We start from the raw sequence: 19,644 nt of genomic DNA on the forward strand, positions 1-19,644 counted from the left end.
GAAAGTAGTGAAATTATCATTTATGTATCACTTGTGAAGAGCTTTGTACAGATACATTTCCAGAACGGAAATCAGAACATTGAGTGAAAAACCTTGTTTCAATTTGTCAACATATTAGAGTCCAAAGTTTTTACAAAGGGCACTTTGGATAGCCTATCTATTTTTCATCACTCCGCATCACCCACACTATAAAACTACCCATAGCGAAAAAACGAAACGCTAGTCTGTGGGACTGAGTGCACAGCTTCAATGCGTCGCACTGGCAACATACGGCTCAAGAAGCTGGCAATATACGTAATTCCCTCTGTTAAGAATCTATATCTTTCAGAAAGATACTCATGAGGGAATGCGAAAGGGTTTTGTTGGTCTCTAAATGTTCTGGCTCGTCTGAGCGCACCTCTCACTATCCGCGCACTAAGCTGCACAGGATCTACTATGAACGGTGACAACATTATCGTCAAGAATGAGTTAATGGGCGGGGTTTTTATACCGGTTGATCTCTGATCTCCAATTTATCCTGCTCCCGACCAGGTTAGCCGTTCAGCATGTGTTACCATGGCGATCTACCCCGGTAACAAGTGATCCACCGTCGTAGTACAGAAAACCCTGGGTTGAACCTGAAGTTACCTCGCTAACGCCAAATCTTGATTCGTAGTACAGGCCCCCGGTGTGGTGTTATATTTTTTTCTAATGTCATTAGTTGTTGCAACAGCATGTGAAAAAACGACAAAGTTTGCTAGGTCAAAAATAAAATTTGTCTTGCGATAAAAAATGTTTACGCCGTTAAAATGGGTTTGTGTTAACGCCGTTAATAACGCGTTTAACTGACAGCACTAGTTTAAATGGATGATGACAATAAAGAAAGACAGTCAGAAATGTAAAAGTAGCCAAGTGTTTCTTCAAATAGTGGTTCCACATCCATAGACAAGCTCAACATGTCTGCTTGTAAAACAGAGCCCAGACCTGCAAACTCCTCAGAGTAAAAAAGGTGACAGTGTCGCGGGGGGTGGGGTGCTAACTCCAATTCTCCTCGGAACATCTAACTACATAAAACATTTTCACAATTTCTCCAGAAAAAAACACTTTCTGTTAGGTACGCTATTGCAGCTTTGTCCCAAGATCTCTACAGACCATGCAGCTAATTTAATGCTCAACATTTGAACACAGGGGCTTTTTACTTGAAAGAGGAACTAGGACCTACAGGAGAGGAACTTGTTATGAAACAAGCCGAACCCCCTTTGAAACTAGCTATTCTAACAACGTTGTCACCAGCAGTATTTTTCAGATGGAATCGCAATCTAAACAGTACCATCTGCTAATTTAAAATATGCCCCCAAACATGTAAATAAGCTTTATATTTATTTAGGAGGAAATGGCTAATTCAAAAAAAGTTTGCTGGAAGCGATCATTGTCAGTAAAAAGAGCCGATCATTTGGTCTCAGTCTAGAGCCCAGCTCTGTCTAGGAGAAGCTGCATGAAGAAGCTACGAGCCAGCTAGCCCAACCCAGTCTCATACTTCTGCGTATCTATGACACGGGTTGACGCATCTATTTCGCGTGCCATAGATACGCCAAATCGCTGTATTGCGTGCAGTTTATACGCGAATTCCTCCCATTCATTTCTATCGGCAGAAAATGCGTCTATATCATTCATTTCTATCGGCAGAAAATGCGTCTATATCACACGCAGAACTTCAACAACTCTTTATCCATTTTACGTCATCATCCAGACTCGGATTTTACGGAGAGTCACGATATCGAAGCATCCAAATGTATTTTTTAAACGTTTTTGTGGGGGAATGATCACCTCAAACACCCTTTAAATAACAAACAGTCATTTGTATTTGCCACCAACGCCAAGCAGCATTCTTGTAGCCTAAATATAAATAAGAAACAATTGCCTATGGGCACACACAGGCAATATAAGCTGTAGCCTATACAGGCCAGGTTCTTGCCAGCTATGGAAGAGTGGGCTGTGGAGATTTTTTTTTAATCTCTTCTGATTGAACTCTGTTTAACTCAAGACAACTATCATCTCAATATTCACCACACACGTCAATATTGATTAGTGAACTTAGTCAAATCCGACTCTGGGTGATGACGTAAAATGATAAGAGTTTATGAAGTTCTGCGTGTAATATAGACGCATTTTCTGTTGATAGACATGAATGGGATGTGTGTGCAGTTTATACGCGAATTCCTCCCATTCATTTCTATCAGCAGAAAATGCGTCTATATCACACGCAAAACTTCAACAACTCTTTATCCATTTTACGTCATCATCCAGACTCGGATATTACGGAGAGTCACGATATCGAAGCATCCAAATGTTTTTTTAAAATGTTTTTGTGGGGGAATTTTCACCTCAAACACCTTTAAATAACAAACAGTAATTTTTATTTGCCACCAACGCCAAGCAGCATTCTTGTAGCCTAAATATAAATAAGAAAAAATAGCCTATGGGCACACACAGGCTGTATAAGCTGTAGCCTATACAGGCCAGGTTCTTGCCAGCCATGGAAGAGTGTGCTGTGGAGATTTAAAATAAGGTTTCTGATTTAACTCTGTTTAACTCAAGACAACTATCATCTCAATATTCACCACACACGTCTATATCGATTTGTGATCTTGGTCAAATCCGACTATGGGTGATGACGTAAAATGATAAGAGTTCATGAAGTTCTGTGTGTAATAGAGACGCATTTTCTCTTGATCGACATGAATGGGAAGATGTGCGTGCAGTTTATACGCGAATTCCTCCCATTTATTTCTATCGGCTGAAAATGCGGAAGAATTTTCTTATATCCTTGAATATTGTTCAACCCCATTGATTCCTATCATTGATAATTCACCAATAAGATGGTTTAATGTTATGTCCATCCAGTTTTTAGAAATTCTGCATAGATTCTGAAAAAAAAAAAAAAAAAAGTTTCGAATTTGTAGCGGAAAATCTTCAGTCACCGTGGCTAGACGATCTATGATTTATGTATTTATTAAATAGGATTTTCTTGTATTTATTTATACTTGTACACTGTTAATATGAATAATTTTTATCTCAAAATGAACGTGAACCTGACCGGAAGGTGAAGAAATTAGTCTTACTAGCTGATTATAATTATACAATTGCCTGTTTTAATCTTGCCTTTATGCATGCACTGTACAGCACCGGAGAGAGATTAGTTGTAGTAAGTATATAATTATGGGGAATTATAGTTATGGGGAAATGCACTTAATTAGCGAAGTATTAAAAAAGGTAGGACAAGGACACGAGAAAGGATCAACGCATTCGTATTGGAACAACCCCCAGAGGCTGCCCTGTGAATTTTACCGCGGTAATTCTTCAGTGCGTTTTCATCCCTCTCCCGGTAAGTTAACACAAATATCTTGCTCTGATTCTGGCATGCAAAATTGTGTTTTGAAGATCGTGCATGTTTTATCTTTAATATCAAAAGGGACAGTGAGTGTTTGTCAATGTTAAGATTATTCGCATTTATGTATATTTATTTACAATCAAAATGGGATATTAGCTAGTGCTAGCCAGTCTAGCTAGCTTGCCAGTTTCCCCTTTAGTTTATTTGAGCGGGCTAATCTCCTTTTGAGCGGGCTGATCTCCTCCTGGAATATACAATAGTAGGCCATCTCAATTGGCAGATCCAGGCTAGGGTTTACTTTCCTTTTCAATAATACCGTATCTTACTCGCAAATCAGTAATGGAACTTGTAGATTTTAAATCAATTTAATCAGTGAAGAACATCTTAAGGTCTGATCTTTAGATTAGTTTGCTATAACCATGCAGCACACTTTGTAATCACTTGTTTTTACCTTTCTTTGCAGCTCCAGTACACTTACCTTGTCCCTACACCTTACCTTTGACCTCCCATACAAAACCCATCGGCTCTTTTAAGAGCCAAACATCTCATCTTTCTCATCGTTTTGAGTGAGTCTGGGCCAGGTTTTTATTTATTATTGCAGTAGTCTAAACAATTCATTTTCTAAAGTTCCCTTTGCCTGGCTAAAGGACTAACAATATATATGTTTTTAAACGTCTACATGCATGCATGCTGTCCCATGTTACTGTTGATATAAAATTTCACCCAATTTGACTGTTAGCCTTTTGAGTTATGGACAATAGGCATTTATTACAAGACATATATCCCATGGGTATGGGTTAGTAGAGGCCTACTAAAGCTACCATTAGGTTCCAACGGCTTTTATCACCTATTTCGGCTAACGAATGTTGGTATAGCCCTTTGAAGCAGCGGGGTGAGGAGACACCCCTTTGAATCACCCAGAAAATACTTGTTTTCTGATGATGACCGCTTCTTACATGGCTACTTCCAAATGTGTAATGTGATACACTAAGTGAAAGCAGACCTCTCAAATGAGGTCCACTAAAAATGTCAACCAAATGAATATAAATTATATATAATGTATACTCAACTTAATGCATTTTACAAATACAATTACACAACCGGCAATGTGAATTTTATGCACACACAAAATTACACATTAGTATTGGGTTATTTCGCTGCCTAGAAATTAATATTCTAATCACTTAAAAAGAAATAGTCTAGAAATAATTCCTACTTTCTTTCTTTTTTGTAGAAACACCTAGAATGTCCAATAACTCGCTAGAAGCGGCACTTCTTCTTGGTGATGTGTTCCTTAACCAGATACAGGTAAACTGAATGCGTCTTTAAACATTATATTATATCATTATATTTTTAGGGTTTGGCGAGATTGAAAAATTGTACTCCCCAACACGTACACACACTCACCAAACATGAAAGGATACTTTCTAGTACATGTGTTCCAACGTTAGAGTGTCATAACCTAAATCAAGTCTATTATAATTTTAGGAACAAAACCAAATCCCGCCTGCTAAAAAGGGCAAACCATGTTGCACAACTGTCCAGCGGACGGAAAGGGACAGCAGTGTAAATGTTGGAAGGCCTCAACGGAAAGGAACCACAAAATCTTCTGGGAATGAAAGGCAGGCCTTGAATCCTGGTGAGGTGGTCATTTGGGCATTAACATTTTGTGTAAAGTTCCATGTGTTTTAAAACACAGCCCTAAAACACATACATATTACAAAGTAAAAACACATGTGGTTAGCAGTCAATCAATTTCATGCAATAGTCTATATTGGATGTACCCCTATAGTATTAGAACCTGATGTAAAATATCTACTCATTGTTCATAGATTGACTAAATGTCCTGTACTTCTGTCATTGTATTTTGTTTCCAGTTTACGACACCAGTGTGGCCACCTTTCAGAAAGATTTTATTCTTCAAACAGAGACCGGTAACTACTAACTATACTTAAACAGGCTGGCTGTGGACTGTGTGTTGTTGTGCCCAAGCTTACTGTGTGTGTTGATCTGTGTGTATTTGCTCCCCTCTGCCGCATGCAATACAAATACAAATAATTGCTATAAATGAGATCCTGGTTATCAGCCAGCATTAGTTGTTCTATAAAATATTGAAAACAATATCTGTGATCTTAATCTTGTTTTTTCCTTAAATGAAGCTTCACTCATTGAAGAACTGGGGCATATTTTAAACAATGAGCCAGAAGAATTATCTTCAGCCATGACCTGGCAAAAAAGGCAGGCTATGAGCCATGAGAGATGGCAGATGGCGCGGGAGGCCATGGTTGGAAATGTATTGGCAGCTGAGCATGTGAAGGACTGCATCTGCCAACACTGCCAAACTGAAGAGGCTGTTATAAGGTGCAGAGACTGTCTACCTAGGCAGTATCTCTGCACCAAATGTGATGGAGAAGTTCACCATCACCTACCTCTCCACAACAGGGACTCCATGGTTTGTGGGTTTTACAAGCCATTGAGTCCAACCACTGCAGTCAAGAGGCATTCAGAGGCCTATCATTATTCTGAGCAGGGTATGGGTCTTATGTGTGTCATACTTTGCAAGTGAACATTTCCCATACTGTAAATATTATTTGTTTATGAATGTAAAAAGCAACTGATAATTGTGTTCTATTTGTAGTCCGACTTCTCCCGGTACTTTTGCCCCAGAGCATTTGCGTTTGCCCAGCAAGTTCGTGCCGGATGATCAGTGGCAAGTCCATCATTCTGATAGGAATGAATGGTAATGTGGTTGTTTTCAAGCAACTTGTTGTTCCTTAAGGCTTGTCTAGGGTGTATGGTATATAATGCATACTTAACAGATTTTCGAACTCTTCCATCAGGACGCTACAACCTCACCCTTCCAGCTATGGAGTGCTCCGTCTGTCTGGCAACATGGGCAGTTGGGCTGAGTGATCTCCTTATGTCTGGGTACTGGCCAGCCTCTGTACATTTTGAGACCGTGTACGAGGCTGGGCTCTTCAGGTCTTTCTTGGACTTAAAGCTTTTGGCTCCAGGAGTCTCACGTCAAGCATTCCTAGGGATGCTTGATCAACGAACTATGACCTATGGAAGGGTGAGTAGGTGGTACATAAACACGTGACATGATTGTATACCTTTGTACATTTATCTTCTTAATGTTGAACTGCGACTGTATATTTCTTTCAAGTGGTTTACTTTTTGTATTTCTTTTAACAGAGTGGTAAAATATGTGGAGACACATTCCAAAAAGCTTTCCTAGAGTGGACCTTTGCCCAGCACGAGGTTGAGAGCTTGTGTGGGGTCCAGCCCTTTAAATGTCCAGCTTGTTGTCCATCCATGCATGCCATCTCAGTGGATGGTAATCGGAAGCTGTACCGATTTTCTAATGCTCCAGGGTATGCACTGATTGGTATTTATATATTTGTTTTATTTTTGTTGTTTACTATACATTTGCTATATTTTTGAATGACATGCCTTTTTTCTCTATTAAACTTAGGCTACAGAAAGGTTATTTTGATGGCATGTTCATTGCGGAAGATGAGCATGTATCCTCCTTCGTGGGACATGTCCATGAAAAGACAAAACATGTAATCCCCCCTAACTGTCAGATATTAATTATACTGACTGACTCTCCAATTTTCCATGTTGTCATTTTCTGACTTGATGAACTTCACATCTTCTAGACACCAGGTAAAGGGGTTTGTGGCTCCTCAAAATGGAAAGCGGCCAAGGAGTCAGCCCAGAAGTCGGCCTCAAAGATCGACGAAGAGGGCCTTGAGATAGCAGTCTGTCGACATGGAGGACTTCTCAAGGCCCTCAATATGTTCAGAGGGGAAATATTTGCCTACCCTCTGTACCTGCAAAGCACCCTCTCTCGGCAAAATGTCACTTTCTTCTGCTCTGTGATGCCTGCAAGTACTGGCCATACTTGAAGAAAGTGGTTGTTGAGTGTCCAGAGCTGAGGCCCCTGCTGAACATGCGCCCACTGCTGTCCGTAATGCATGCCAAAGCACATGACTGGACATGTGAGGTAATGCAAATCTAGAATTATATGTGCCTTCTTTTTGATATTCAGTTGTGCACATGCAATTTTATTGTCCAGCTTTTGTGTACTGTGCAGTTGCAGTGGTCTGGAAGAAACCAGGAGGGAGCGGGCCTGACAATTGGGGAGGAAGTAGAGCAGGTCAACTCTTTTTTGTCCAGGGCTGCAATTTGCACAAAGTATATGTCCAAAGCAGGTAAGATTTATTATTATAGAATACTTCAGTTCATAATGACAATTTTGCTCATATACTGTAATTTGTTGTTTATTACTAGCACGAACGGACATGCTTACTGTCCTTGCTGTTGCGTGGAACAAACGCAAATCCGAAAATATGGCAAAATATTTAACCCAAAGATACATCAAGGTATTTTTACGTAATTTCTCTACCTACCTATTTTCTATGTATAATAATCAATTTATAATAATCCAAATATTTACCTCTTGTGTTTTTATCTTCAAAATAAACAAGCTAATTGGTAGACATCCATTGTTGTTATTTAGACAGCCAAGAGGATCAAGGAGGAAAGTGAGAGCCTGGCACGCATACAGGCAGAGCTCCATGCCCAGGACAGTGATGTACAGCAGTGGGTCAGTGAGGTACAGCACTTGGCATCAGGTAACACATTATTACAGCACCTCTTTTATCTAATCAGAAAATTAGCACTGTTCTGATAATCAATCTTCTATTATAAGGAAGCACAAATAACTAATGTACAGTGTATAAAAAAAAAAAAAAACACTGCACAGAAATGTGTGAGAAGAAACTGTATTTATTTTTAACAGCAACATGTACAGAAGACAACACTGGTCTTCAGAGCAAGATAGTGGGTCTTTATCTAAGCATAAAGCAAAGGAAACACCAGCTCTACCGCCAAACAGGTCAGCTAAAAAAATGCACAGAATGTATTTATGCATGTATATATGCACCATTATACAACCTGGTATAATTTTTTTTGCTTAGAAAGCAACAAGAGACGCCACAAAATCCGGGGGAAAATCTGCGGTGAGAAGGCAGCTTTGGAAGCTGCCATTGAGGCTTTTAACTTGGAGTCAACGTACCACCTTCCTTCCACGGATGAATTGCTCATGGTAGACAACTACCGCTGGCCATGGGAATGCCCTGACACCAGTAAATATATTTAAACTACACTGACAAACATACTAATGTTTTATGTGATATAAGTGGATGATCCTCATTAACTGCATGCAATACAGGTTTTTCAAGAAGGTGGTCTTTGACGGCATCATGATGCTGTCCAGACTGAGGGAGGAGGAGCAGATCCTTGTGAGGGAGATCAAGCAACACTGGGAGTCTTTGAGGGAAGCTGCAGGAGCCCTCAACGATCTATCAAAACGCATCAAAAATGAGAGTGAGTAGCCTTACATTTTGAGTGTAGAGATGATCACGGTTTGGATAAGGATTTTAATTAGGTTTTGTCTTGGTCCTGGTTTGCATGTTTTTCATATTTAGGTAGTGACCTGGACTTGTCAGAGGAGAGTCGCGGGGGCCTTCTCTGTGTCCTAAAGGCAAAATGTCGCAATGTCCTGCAAAAGCATGCAAGGACAATGTACCAGCAAGGAGTCTTGGGCCAGGGAACTGACACCATTGTCCTTGATGACACCTCAGACGAAAGCGATGAGGGCAGGCATGACAGCTCTGACGAGGAAGCGGACACACAGTAATACACGTACACAAAGTGTATGAAAAAAAAAACTGAATATGTACGTCGTAAAACAATCACCAGAGCTTATTCAGAAGGAGGCTTTAACACTTCAGATTTCAATACTGTAAATAACACATTTAAAATCAATCAAGAGTACTCCAATCCAAGCCTGATTCTAAATTGTTCCTCTTTGAACTTAAAAACGCTATTTGAAAAATTAAAAAGCTCTTAAAACTTAAATTTGATTAAATCTATGGTAACACAGAATAACTAGAGAAATGATGTGATTATGCTTTCCTATAGTGATGTTAGATTCATATTTCATTTGAGTTATTTTTTATATTTTATATTGTGTTCCCCTATATACATTATTTATTTATTGAGGTGTTAATGCTGTCTTAAATTTTCTTTAGATTTGGTATGTTTAATCTGACGTAAATACCTGTTTCAGGTTAATGAACGTGTAATTGTTGAACACTGTCTGCAAACTATGTTGAAAAAAAAAGTGCATGAGAAGTACATGCAATGCATTTGTTTGTTCAGAAATTATTATTTTTTATGTAGGTAATTGGTTCAGGTTTTATGGAGCAGTCAGTGACGTGCAGTCAGGGTAACATTCAAATGTAAAAATGTTTATTAAATCATTTTATTTAATAAACTTATATTTGTATTTTTACTGATTATTCTTGTGATGTATATATGCAATATGTATGTAATTCCAATTGTTTAGACGTTACGATGACAAATGTAGCAGTTACGCATAATCAAATATTTTTTTTAAATTGTAGAATAAGCAGTGCTTTGCTGTCCATTCATTGAGGATGACAAGCGAAAAACGCATGCTCACTTCGATCCTGTATTCTTCATGTAAGTCAAAAAGCACAACCCTTCTGTGCCTTTGCACGTAAAAATGTTATGCCAGTAATCATCTACGTTACGTATCAAACATGGACCAATTAAAATTGAGTAAGCGTAATCCTTGCAAAATTCAAGTCAAAATTACAGCAGCGGTGTCTGCCGATATCGCAGAGTTGAGGAATTTCTCCAAGGTCGATTTTATTTTTAAAAAATGAGTTAATAGCAAGAGGGAGGTCTACGCCAGACTTAGATGGACTACTGCAGCAAAAGGGACAACATGCTTTTGAACGTTTCAAACAAACTGGTATAGAAGAAAAGATGTCTATCTATGGCTATGTGGCTGTGCTAACTTTTAGTGGCTGTAGGCTACTGTTTACTGCGTTTACTGTTTTGACATATTATCCTAACAATAAATTAGGTAATCTGGCTTTCTTAACTCAGTGCCTTGCCTTTTACTGACATCACCGCTGACATCACCTGACATCACCACACAATTACATATGCTACATATGTAATTTGAAAAGGTCTGATTTGCATACAAGGCCATTTTAAATGGTGCTCCCTATTGACACTGTTGCTCTAAAAGTACCATGATGAGGATCCATTAGTCATCGAAGGTTCACTGTATCTAATAGCGGGCTACTCCAACAACGCTTCTTGTGTGAGTGCGGAACTATGACTTCTTATGCTCGCCTTGATACCATAAAGGTTATAGCAGGTAGGTAGGCTGTATAACTAATAAATTATAAATTGAAATCTGGGGGATAATAAACACGTGGTGTGATTTATACAAGTTTTAAAATAAATGTCAGATTTGATGACTATATAATCTGCGCTACAACCAAAGTGAACAAACCGGACTACAAATATTGTGCCTATTATTGTTCAAACTTGTTGGCGGAGATATGGTAATCATCTTCATCATCATCTTTGAACGTGGTTCCGACATTATGTGAAAGTGTCAATGGTCTAAATAGAAAATCCCAGACAGGGAGTTGTATTTAGTCCCATGTTAAACCTTTAACAACAATAGTAAACAATTACCATTAAGGAATTTATCAACTATGTACCCAAAATCTAATTTTGTGCATTTTACCGTTTCATGTCTCTGTGAAATGTGCGCCCGACACAAGGTCTAGTCCAACAGGGTGAAAATTAAAATGTTGTCACACGACGACACCAAATACATCATTGGAAAGGTCTTGACCAGGAGAGTAACACAATGCCAGTTTAAAGGCTCAACTTAGTTCCTAGTGTGAAATATGGACATTTAAACTTTGACTTTTAGCCCAAAATGAGGGAAGCTAGGTGGCGCTGTTGAGCCCCTGTTGATACTAGGGTTATGATATTTAAAGGTTGTGTTTAACTAACCCCAATTATTCACTGTACTAAGCCATGACTATGTACCATAAAGGGAACTCACAACCCTAACCCTAATTTTGGACCAAAACTGTATGTATGACTGCAACCCTGTATTTGTATTGTACATTTGTGTAAATGTAGTATTTGGCCCCATCTTAAATCATTAACAGTAAAAGTAAGTTTAAAAAAAAGCATCATTAAGGAATTTAGCCACTATGTACCCAAAATCAAATTGTATGCATTTTAACTGGGGGGGGGGGGGGGGGGGGGGGGGGGGGGGGTTATGATATTGTTGTTGTTATCATCATTGTTGCTTGAATATATGAGGACACATTTTTATATGTAATAATATTTATAAAAAGTTTTGTTATCAATATTGCTTTAATATATGGACAAGACACATTAAAGACATTGTTCATGCGGTGCCGCAGCCGGCTGCAGGCGGCTGACTTGAAACAGTGAATTCTGGTTACTTTGACGCTGCGGAAGGCAGATGCAACACATACGGTTTGAGAGCGTATTTGCATACATATTTACATCTCAAAGTAAGAAGCTGTAATTTGGTGTGCAGCAATATAAGATGTGTAGGGCCTACATATCGATGAGTTACTTTCTTTTGTTGCTGCTGCATATAAGAAATTAACGGAAAAACGGTAGAGACGAAAACGGGGCCCCTTACACTATGTCTGCAGCAGACACTTTGCCTATGATTACGTTTTAAGGATCACTGTTCGCCTCTTGAAACCAGAGCTGCAACTGCAGCTACTAGTGAACAATACTGCAACGGCAGTAAGAAGCCTAGGTTGCCAATATAAGAACAGGGAACATGTGCGTGCACTCCGTGGTCAAGCCTAGTTTGTGAGGATCCTAATTTTTCCTCTGAGATGGGTAGCATCTAACCCTCACAAAAATCTGCCCGTCTACTACATTTGATACTGACACGCAAACACACGCACATCAAAAGACATTGCCAGATTTTTTTTTGTACTGATGGATGATGTTAGCATTCGGCTAAAATTATTGTCGCTACACACAAGACGTTCACTTGGACAACCATAATGAACTAATTGATACTATAATGCTTCATTAAAAGCAGACTATAATGCTTTAGTATGGTAGTCTATATCCTCTAGTCTAGTCTTTGGCTACTCTACATACATCAGGTCTGAGTGGACACGCTGATGATATGTCATTCTAGTTAACGGCTGCGTTTCCCGAAAGCGTCGTAAGCATAATTGGATCGTAAAATCTATTAATCTTAGTTTTACGGTCCTCTTTTACGGTCCATTCCCAAAAACATTGTAGCTAAAGTGTCTCTTGAAAATTCGTCCTTCCTTACGAGCATGTTTGGGAAACGCACGTAAGAAATGTCGATGGTTTTGTTTTTTGCTCGATCGTTGCGCTGCCCTGTTCTATGGGTAACAGTTAGCCTGATCGCTCTCAGTTACATTGATACTGATGGACAAATTCCTCATGGAAAAATGTGTACCCTTTATTTATTTTGTTATTTTTTGTGACAGAGTTTTACTCCACCAGTCTTGCAACGTCAGCAAATGTAATTGTTGGTAAATCTCTGAGCGAAGTTGGGAAGACTCAGAGACTCTCGGATCCATTTTATCCTAATGTGTTGACGTGTGACAGGAAGTCCACTTCCACATTGCTTACGCATTTCCGGTTATTGTGAAAAAGGTCTATTGGCCTTCCCAAGAACCAGAGCCTGTTTCTTGTTTTCTTTATTAGACATTCTCTGCCAAGAACCACGTTATTCCTCATTGGACGCATCGATCGATTACCCATGAGCCTTTGTGAACTTGTTTTTTCTGTGTACGGCAAAAAGAGTAGGTAGGCCTTTAGCCTCAGTCGTAATAGATATGTACAGCTGTAATATACGGTTTTGTTAGTCATCATGTGTAATTTCACATAATTAAACACATTATACGAAACTATCCGATTACTTCGTTCTACTAATGTTCGGAATCTTGTCTATTTTAAAGAACGACAGTTAGCTATCTGTGACAAGTTGCCTTATATTAGAATATAGTATATATTATATATTTGAATTAAGTAGGCTATTCAATAAAGCAGTAACTACTGTATATGATTACTGTGCGATTTGGAAACCTTAATATGTAAGCCTACAGTAAGAACAGACTTTGAATGCTTGTCAAAATGGCCAGCAAGTAATGATCCAAAACAGCTGTCAGCACACTTGACTGCATTGTAGTATTATTGTCAAGATGTGCAACTTATATGTCAATGGCAATAATGCAATAGAAACATTCATTTTAAATGCATATTTTCCCTACTCACCCACCATTATACTTACAATGTAATTGTTTAGTTCAGTGTTTCAGATACAGTATTGTTTCACATTTCTGAAGCATTTGACAAATCCTTAACCCGGCCATGGTCTTCTCATGACCTGTGTCAAGGCTCTATCCAGCAAGAAACTCGTCCACCAGGGCCACATAAAACCTTTTGGAACATGCCACAAGACTGTTGTAGACTTCTCTGCTAGATGTCAAATGGTTTACAGTCTCTGTCTTGCCCATCTGGATGCCTGTCAGCAGAACACTTTTCCTACAATATATGAATATAGACCTTACCAATGCAGTTATAGGCTATACAGTCTGTCTACTTTACAAGCAAGTGTAAAAGCATATAAGTATGTGGTCATGTATGTAATGGTAAGAATAATGTGGTATTGGAAGCCATTGACCGGCTCCACTTCTTCAACACAGGAGGCACTAGATTAAGCTCCATCCTGGGTTCTGCTGTTCCATCTAACCGCAATAATATTGGCGTTAACTGTCTTAAATTGTTTGAGCACATTGTATGGCCCTTTGCCAGGTTTAGGCACTTAAAACAAACAACCTTGCAGTGTGGATTATTGCCTTTTTTTAAACTTGTATTTTACTACAGTGGTCGCTGTTTTAGTTAAGCCTATGTTGTTGGTAACACATGATCAGGTAAAAGTCAGGTAAACAGACGCACAATTGAGTTTTCTGCCAAAACTATGTTTGGCTCCATTACAAAAGTAGATAGTTCATTGTGGTATTGCATTCTTTATCAAAGAACAGACTTTAGCTAGACTGCTCCTTTGGTAAATGTTCTTATTTCTTAAGTTGCCCTATCTTGTCAGTGTAATGTTAGTCACAACATATCTTAACCATGAAACCAAGTTTATTACGAGAAAGGTAACATCTGGAACTTCAGTCATCCATGCCACATTAACAGACAGTTAGGGTCATCTGGACATTACCCTCAGGCTCCCAAGTGGGTGGCCAAGTCTTCTTACTGAAAATAAAATACACAATTAGAAATTGAAGAATAAATAAATTGGTAGGATGAAATAATACTTGAAAGTCCAAAAATTGTATCTTACCATGATGGACAAGGCAACCAATTCACCTTAACCTCTTTGTGCCCCTTAGAAATGAGTAAAACACAGAATAAACAATACATTTTATGGATAATAAATGGCTAAATTACATTACATTTTGTAATTGTAAGCAACTGTAAACATAACATCATTGTATATACATTAGGGTATAAAACATTAAAAGATATGTTTGGTTGTATGAAATGCAACTCGGAATCCATGCCAAGCCCCCCCCCCCTCCCCCCCACACCTGAAGCAGAGTCAGCGTGACTTTTTATAAGCACACACACCTGAAGCTATGTTCTTTTGTATTTGTTTGTCAGTCATCTACCTCATCCATCACACCAAACTACTTTCATCTATCAAAATATAATTTGTAAGGACAAAGACCAGGGAAATGCAAAACCCTAATGTGTTTAAAGGACAGATCAGCTGATGCACTGGCAGGGCAGTAATTTGGTTCTTTCACAAAAGTACCAACACCTTAATATGTTAATTGAGACATTAAAGAACTGAATGCAATACAGGTTAGACAGAGCTCCATCTACGGCATCTGATGTCAGGCAGTCAAGTTCTTGTGCTTTTCACTACCATATAAAAATATTTTGAGCATCAACTGTATCTTTGTGAATTAACCAAACATCAAAAAGGTAATGAACAGTATTTCAGTTTTAATGTGGGATTGGTGTCTTTTGATTTGTGTTTTTTTACTAATCTTTCTTATGCGACTCATCGACACAGATTCCACTGGGAAAACGTCCAGTGATCCATGGAATTGGCACTCTGTCAAAAAAATTATACAATAAACATACATATACTCCACACACAGTAATTAATAATGCATGAATACAAATATGTTTTATGTGGCTTTATTGCATATACAGTCTTTTTCCTACCTTTGACTTTTTTGTCCCTCTTAGTTTTGCCCTGTTTTTTGGCAGAAACATTTACAGGTGACTTCCTGTAAAGAAAAGTATAATTGACACCTAAATTATAGCAAATCGAACTAAAGTTTTTCGAAATTGTTCTTATGCACACTAGGGTATATTACACTTTAACATTGGGCCCATGACTTGAGATGTCTAAATATAATTATTCTTTGTTCTTCTGTAGACTGACAATATTTCCTATTTTGGCACTCACCACTCATCCTTTTGTCCTCTCTCTTCCTCTATATCTTTCTCTGCAGCTCCTGACTCTTTTATATCCGTCTGTCTCTTTTCCTCTACATGTGTATGTGTCCCTCCAGCTTCCTCTACATTCCTCACCACTATAATCTCTTTTCTTTCTCTCTGTCTTATTTCTCCCTTTGCCTCTACATTCCATTCTAAACCCAACTCTGTCTGTACATTGTTTCTTTGTTTATCGTCCTCGATTGTCATCTGTTCTCCCATCTCCCCCTTTTCTGCCTGTCTTCCCTCCTCTACATCCTTATCTGTGACAATCTTTTCAACCTCTCTTTCCTGCTGTCTTCCACCTTCCTGTACATCCATTTCTGTTCCAGTCTGTATCTCTTTCTCTTGCTGTTCTCTCCCCTCCTCTAAATCTATCTCCATCTCCACCACCTCCCCTCTCTCAACTACATCTCCCCTTCTGTCGTCCTGTCCTGTTTCTTTGTCTATTTCCAGAGTAACACCTTTGAAGAATTATTTAAAAGTGTAAATAATATACAAATAACTAGAATGATAGATTTTCTCAGAAAAAATGCTATGCTAAAGCTTGTGTATCTCTTATGCTTTCACATGACCATATACTTATAAATGATCGATTACCAAATGTAACAAAGTGCCAATACAATACCTTGTAAAATATGCTCGAATAGGATTAACACCTTTTCCAACACCCCATGAGCTGCAGCTGGCATCTCAAACGGAATGTGGAATTGTGCTCTCCATTTTGAACGGCTGTATTTCCCCCATAGCAGGAGAGGGAAGTAGCCAAGGGCCTTAAGTTTTTCCATCTGAAACATAAGAAAAATGTCAAAAACATAAACTGTCTTTTGAGGTAGAGGCATGTTTGGCATGCCTTTGCCATGCACACATCTTGGGAATGCAGAGACACATGTATAGTTACACTATTGCCTGTCATGCAAGTACAAACTGGAAAACCGTAACAGACATTTTGCACATTAGCATATTCAGTAACAACCCATAACCATATTTGGCATATTACAGATAACTTTCTTACCATGATAAATGAATTGTCCAACACCTTTGTTTGGTTCCTTGATTTTTTTGTTGTTTGTGCCCATTCTTTGGCTTGAGCACGGAACTTTAATAGCCGGACGGTATGCCGCAGCTTGAAATCAAGCAGCTTCCCACACTGTAAGAGAAACAGGAAGACAGTGAGGGAGGAGGGTTAAAACCAAAAGGCATCTTAACTATCAAACATGATGAGAAGAGTGTAGATTGTGTACACAATCACCTTGACACAACGCCGGTTGCCACAATTCACACTAATGTGACAATGAGGGCACTGACGCAAAGTTGAACCAGGCATTCTAAGAACTGCAAAGGACAATAAAAAAAAAGTTAAAGGTATCAAACATAAACTTTGAGATAGTATCTGCTAACCCATGGGATATATGTCTTATAATAAATGCCTATTGTCCATAACTCAAAAGGCTAACAGTCAAATTGGGTGAAATTTTATAGCAACAGTAACATGGGACAGCATGCATGCATGTAGACGTTTAAAAACATATATATTGTTAGTCCTTTAGCCAGGTAAAGGGAACTTTAGAAAATGAATTGTTTAGACTACTGCAATAATAAATAAAAACCTGGCCCAGACTCACTCAAAACGATGAGAAAGATGAGATGTTTGAGAAGCCGTTGGGTTTTGTATGGGAGGTCAAAGGTAAGGTGTAGGGACAAGGTTAGTGTACTGGAGCTGCAAAGAAAGGTAAAAACAAGTGATTACAAAGTGTGCTGCATGGTTATAGCAAACTAATCTAAAGATCAGACCTTAAGATGTTCTTCACTGATTAAATTGATTTAAAATCTACAAGTTCCATTACTGATTTGCGAGTAAGATACGGTATTATTGAAAAGGAAAGTAAACCCTAGCCTGGATCTGCCAATTGAGATGGCCTACTATTGTATATTCCAGGAGGAGATCAGCCCGCTCAAAAGGAGATTAGCCCGCTCAAATAAACTAAAGGGGAAACTGGCAAGCTAGCTAGACTGGCTAGCACTAGCTAATATCCCATTTTGATTGTAAATAAATATACATAAATGCGAATAATCTTAACATTGACAAACACTCACTGTCCCTTTTGATATTAAAGATAAAACATGCACGATCTTCAAAACACAATTTTGCATGCCAGAATCAGAGCAAGATATTTGTGTTAACTTACCGGGAGAGGGATGAAAACGCACTGAAGAATTACTGCGGTAAAATTCACAGGGCAGCCTCTGGGGGTTGTTCCAATACGAATGCGTTGATCCTTTCTCGTGTCCTTGTCCTACCTTTTTTAATACTTCGCTAATTAAGTGCATTTCCCCATAACTATAATTCCCCATAATTATATACTTACTACAACTAATCTCTCTCCGGTGCTGTACAGTGCATGCATAAAGGCAAGATTAAAACAGGCAATTGTATAATTATAATCAGCTAGTAAGACTTATTTCTTCACCTTCCGGTCAGGTTCACGTTCATTTTGAGATAAAAATTATTCATATTAACAGTGTACAAGTATAAATAAATACAAGAAAATCCTATTTAATAAATACATAAATCATAGATCGTCTAGCCACGGTGACTGAAGATTTTCCGCTACAAATTCGAAACTTTTTTCATTTTTTTTTTCAGAATCTATGCAGAATTTCTAAAAACTGGATGGACATAACATTAAACCATCTTATTGGTGAATTATCAATGATAGGAATCAATGGGGTTGAACAATATTCAAGGATATAAGAAAATTCTTCCGCATTTTCAGCCGATAGAAATAAATGGGAGGAATTCGCGTATAAACTGCACGCACATCTTCCCATTCATGTCGATCAAGAGAAAATGCGTCTCTATTACACACAGAACTTCATGAACTCTTATCATTTTACGTCATCACCCAGAGTCGGATTTGACCAAGATCACAAATCGATATAGACGTGTGTGGTGAATATTGAGATGATAGTTGTCTTGAGTTAAACAGAGTTAAATCAGAAACCTTATTTTAAATCTCCACAGCACACTCTTCCATGGCTGGCAAGAACCTGGCCTGTATAGGCTACAGCTTATATTGCCTGTGTGTGCCCATAGGCTATTTTTTCTTATTTATATTTAGGCTACAAGAATGCTGCTTGGCGTTGGTGGCAAATAAAAATTACTGTTTGTTATTTAAAGGTGTTTGAGGTGAAAATTCCCCCACAAAAACGTTTAAAAAATACATTTGGATGCTTCGATATCGTGACTCTCCGTAATATCCGAGTCTGGATGATGACGTAAAATGGATGTTGTTGAAGTTTTGCGTGTGATATAGACGCATTTTCTGCCGATAGAAATGAATGGGAGGAATTCGCGTATAAACTGCACGCAAAACAGCGATTTGGCGTATCTATGGCACCTGAAATAGATGCGTCAACCTGTGTCATAGATACGCAGAAGTATGAGACTGGGTTGGCTAGCCTACATGATGCTGCTAGCCAAACTTCACTGAATGTGCCGGAAATGAAAAACGTTTCTTCTGACATAACCTAGTTTAGCCTGTGGCATTGAAGACAGCGACGCACCACACAAGCTTGAATTTAAATACATTATTTAATGTGACATTACTTACTGCACATGCAGTAAGTCTTGAATTGCTTAAATGTATGATGCTGCCAGTACACCATGGCACGATAGAGATAGTAGGCTACTTAAGCAACTACTGTGCACCATCTATCCCATATAGTTCTATAAAGCCTAGCACATATGTAGCCTACACGTCGTATCTACTGCGTCATCTCAGTTATACTATCAGGGCTTGGAAATACTG

General features: G+C 38.6%; 1 protein-coding gene and 1 long non-coding RNA gene across 3 annotated transcripts; one reads left to right on the forward strand and one right to left on the reverse strand.

Annotated features, from left to right (window-relative positions):
• Positions 1–3,063: 3,063 nt before the first annotated feature.
• Positions 3,064–9,630, forward strand: LOC124478949. Its single transcript, XM_047037371.1, has 17 exons — positions 3,064–3,936; positions 4,605–4,678; positions 4,859–5,009; positions 5,248–5,304; positions 5,530–5,901; positions 6,009–6,110; positions 6,211–6,443; positions 6,566–6,744; positions 6,846–6,936; positions 7,033–7,379; positions 7,470–7,587; positions 7,667–7,758; positions 7,896–8,010; positions 8,178–8,273; positions 8,356–8,523; positions 8,610–8,764; positions 8,866–9,630. Exons 2-10 carry the CDS (start codon positions 4,616–4,618, stop codon positions 7,279–7,281), a joined length of 1,497 nt encoding a protein of 498 aa, XP_046893327.1. The 5' UTR covers positions 3,064–3,936; positions 4,605–4,615; the 3' UTR covers positions 7,282–7,379; positions 7,470–7,587; positions 7,667–7,758; positions 7,896–8,010; positions 8,178–8,273; positions 8,356–8,523; positions 8,610–8,764; positions 8,866–9,630.
• Positions 9,631–14,441: 4,811 nt separating this feature from the next.
• Positions 14,442–16,985, reverse strand: LOC124478961. 2 transcript variants are annotated; one of them, XR_006957344.1, is made up of 5 exons: positions 16,848–16,985; positions 16,461–16,620; positions 15,557–15,621; positions 14,664–15,443; positions 14,442–14,575 (listed from the first exon to the last, which is right to left on the reverse strand). It is a non-coding gene; the product is annotated as an uncharacterized LOC124478961 (long non-coding RNA). The 2 variants fall into 2 exon arrangements; XR_006957343.1 differs by having other exon boundaries at positions 14,664–15,621.
• Between the last annotated feature and the right edge of the window lie 2,659 nt (positions 16,986–19,644).

The sequence above is a fragment of the Hypomesus transpacificus genome, chromosome 17 (assembly GCF_021917145.1).
Source record: "Hypomesus transpacificus isolate Combined female chromosome 17, fHypTra1, whole genome shotgun sequence".
Taxonomy (NCBI): Eukaryota; Metazoa; Chordata; class Actinopteri; order Osmeriformes; family Osmeridae; genus Hypomesus; species Hypomesus transpacificus.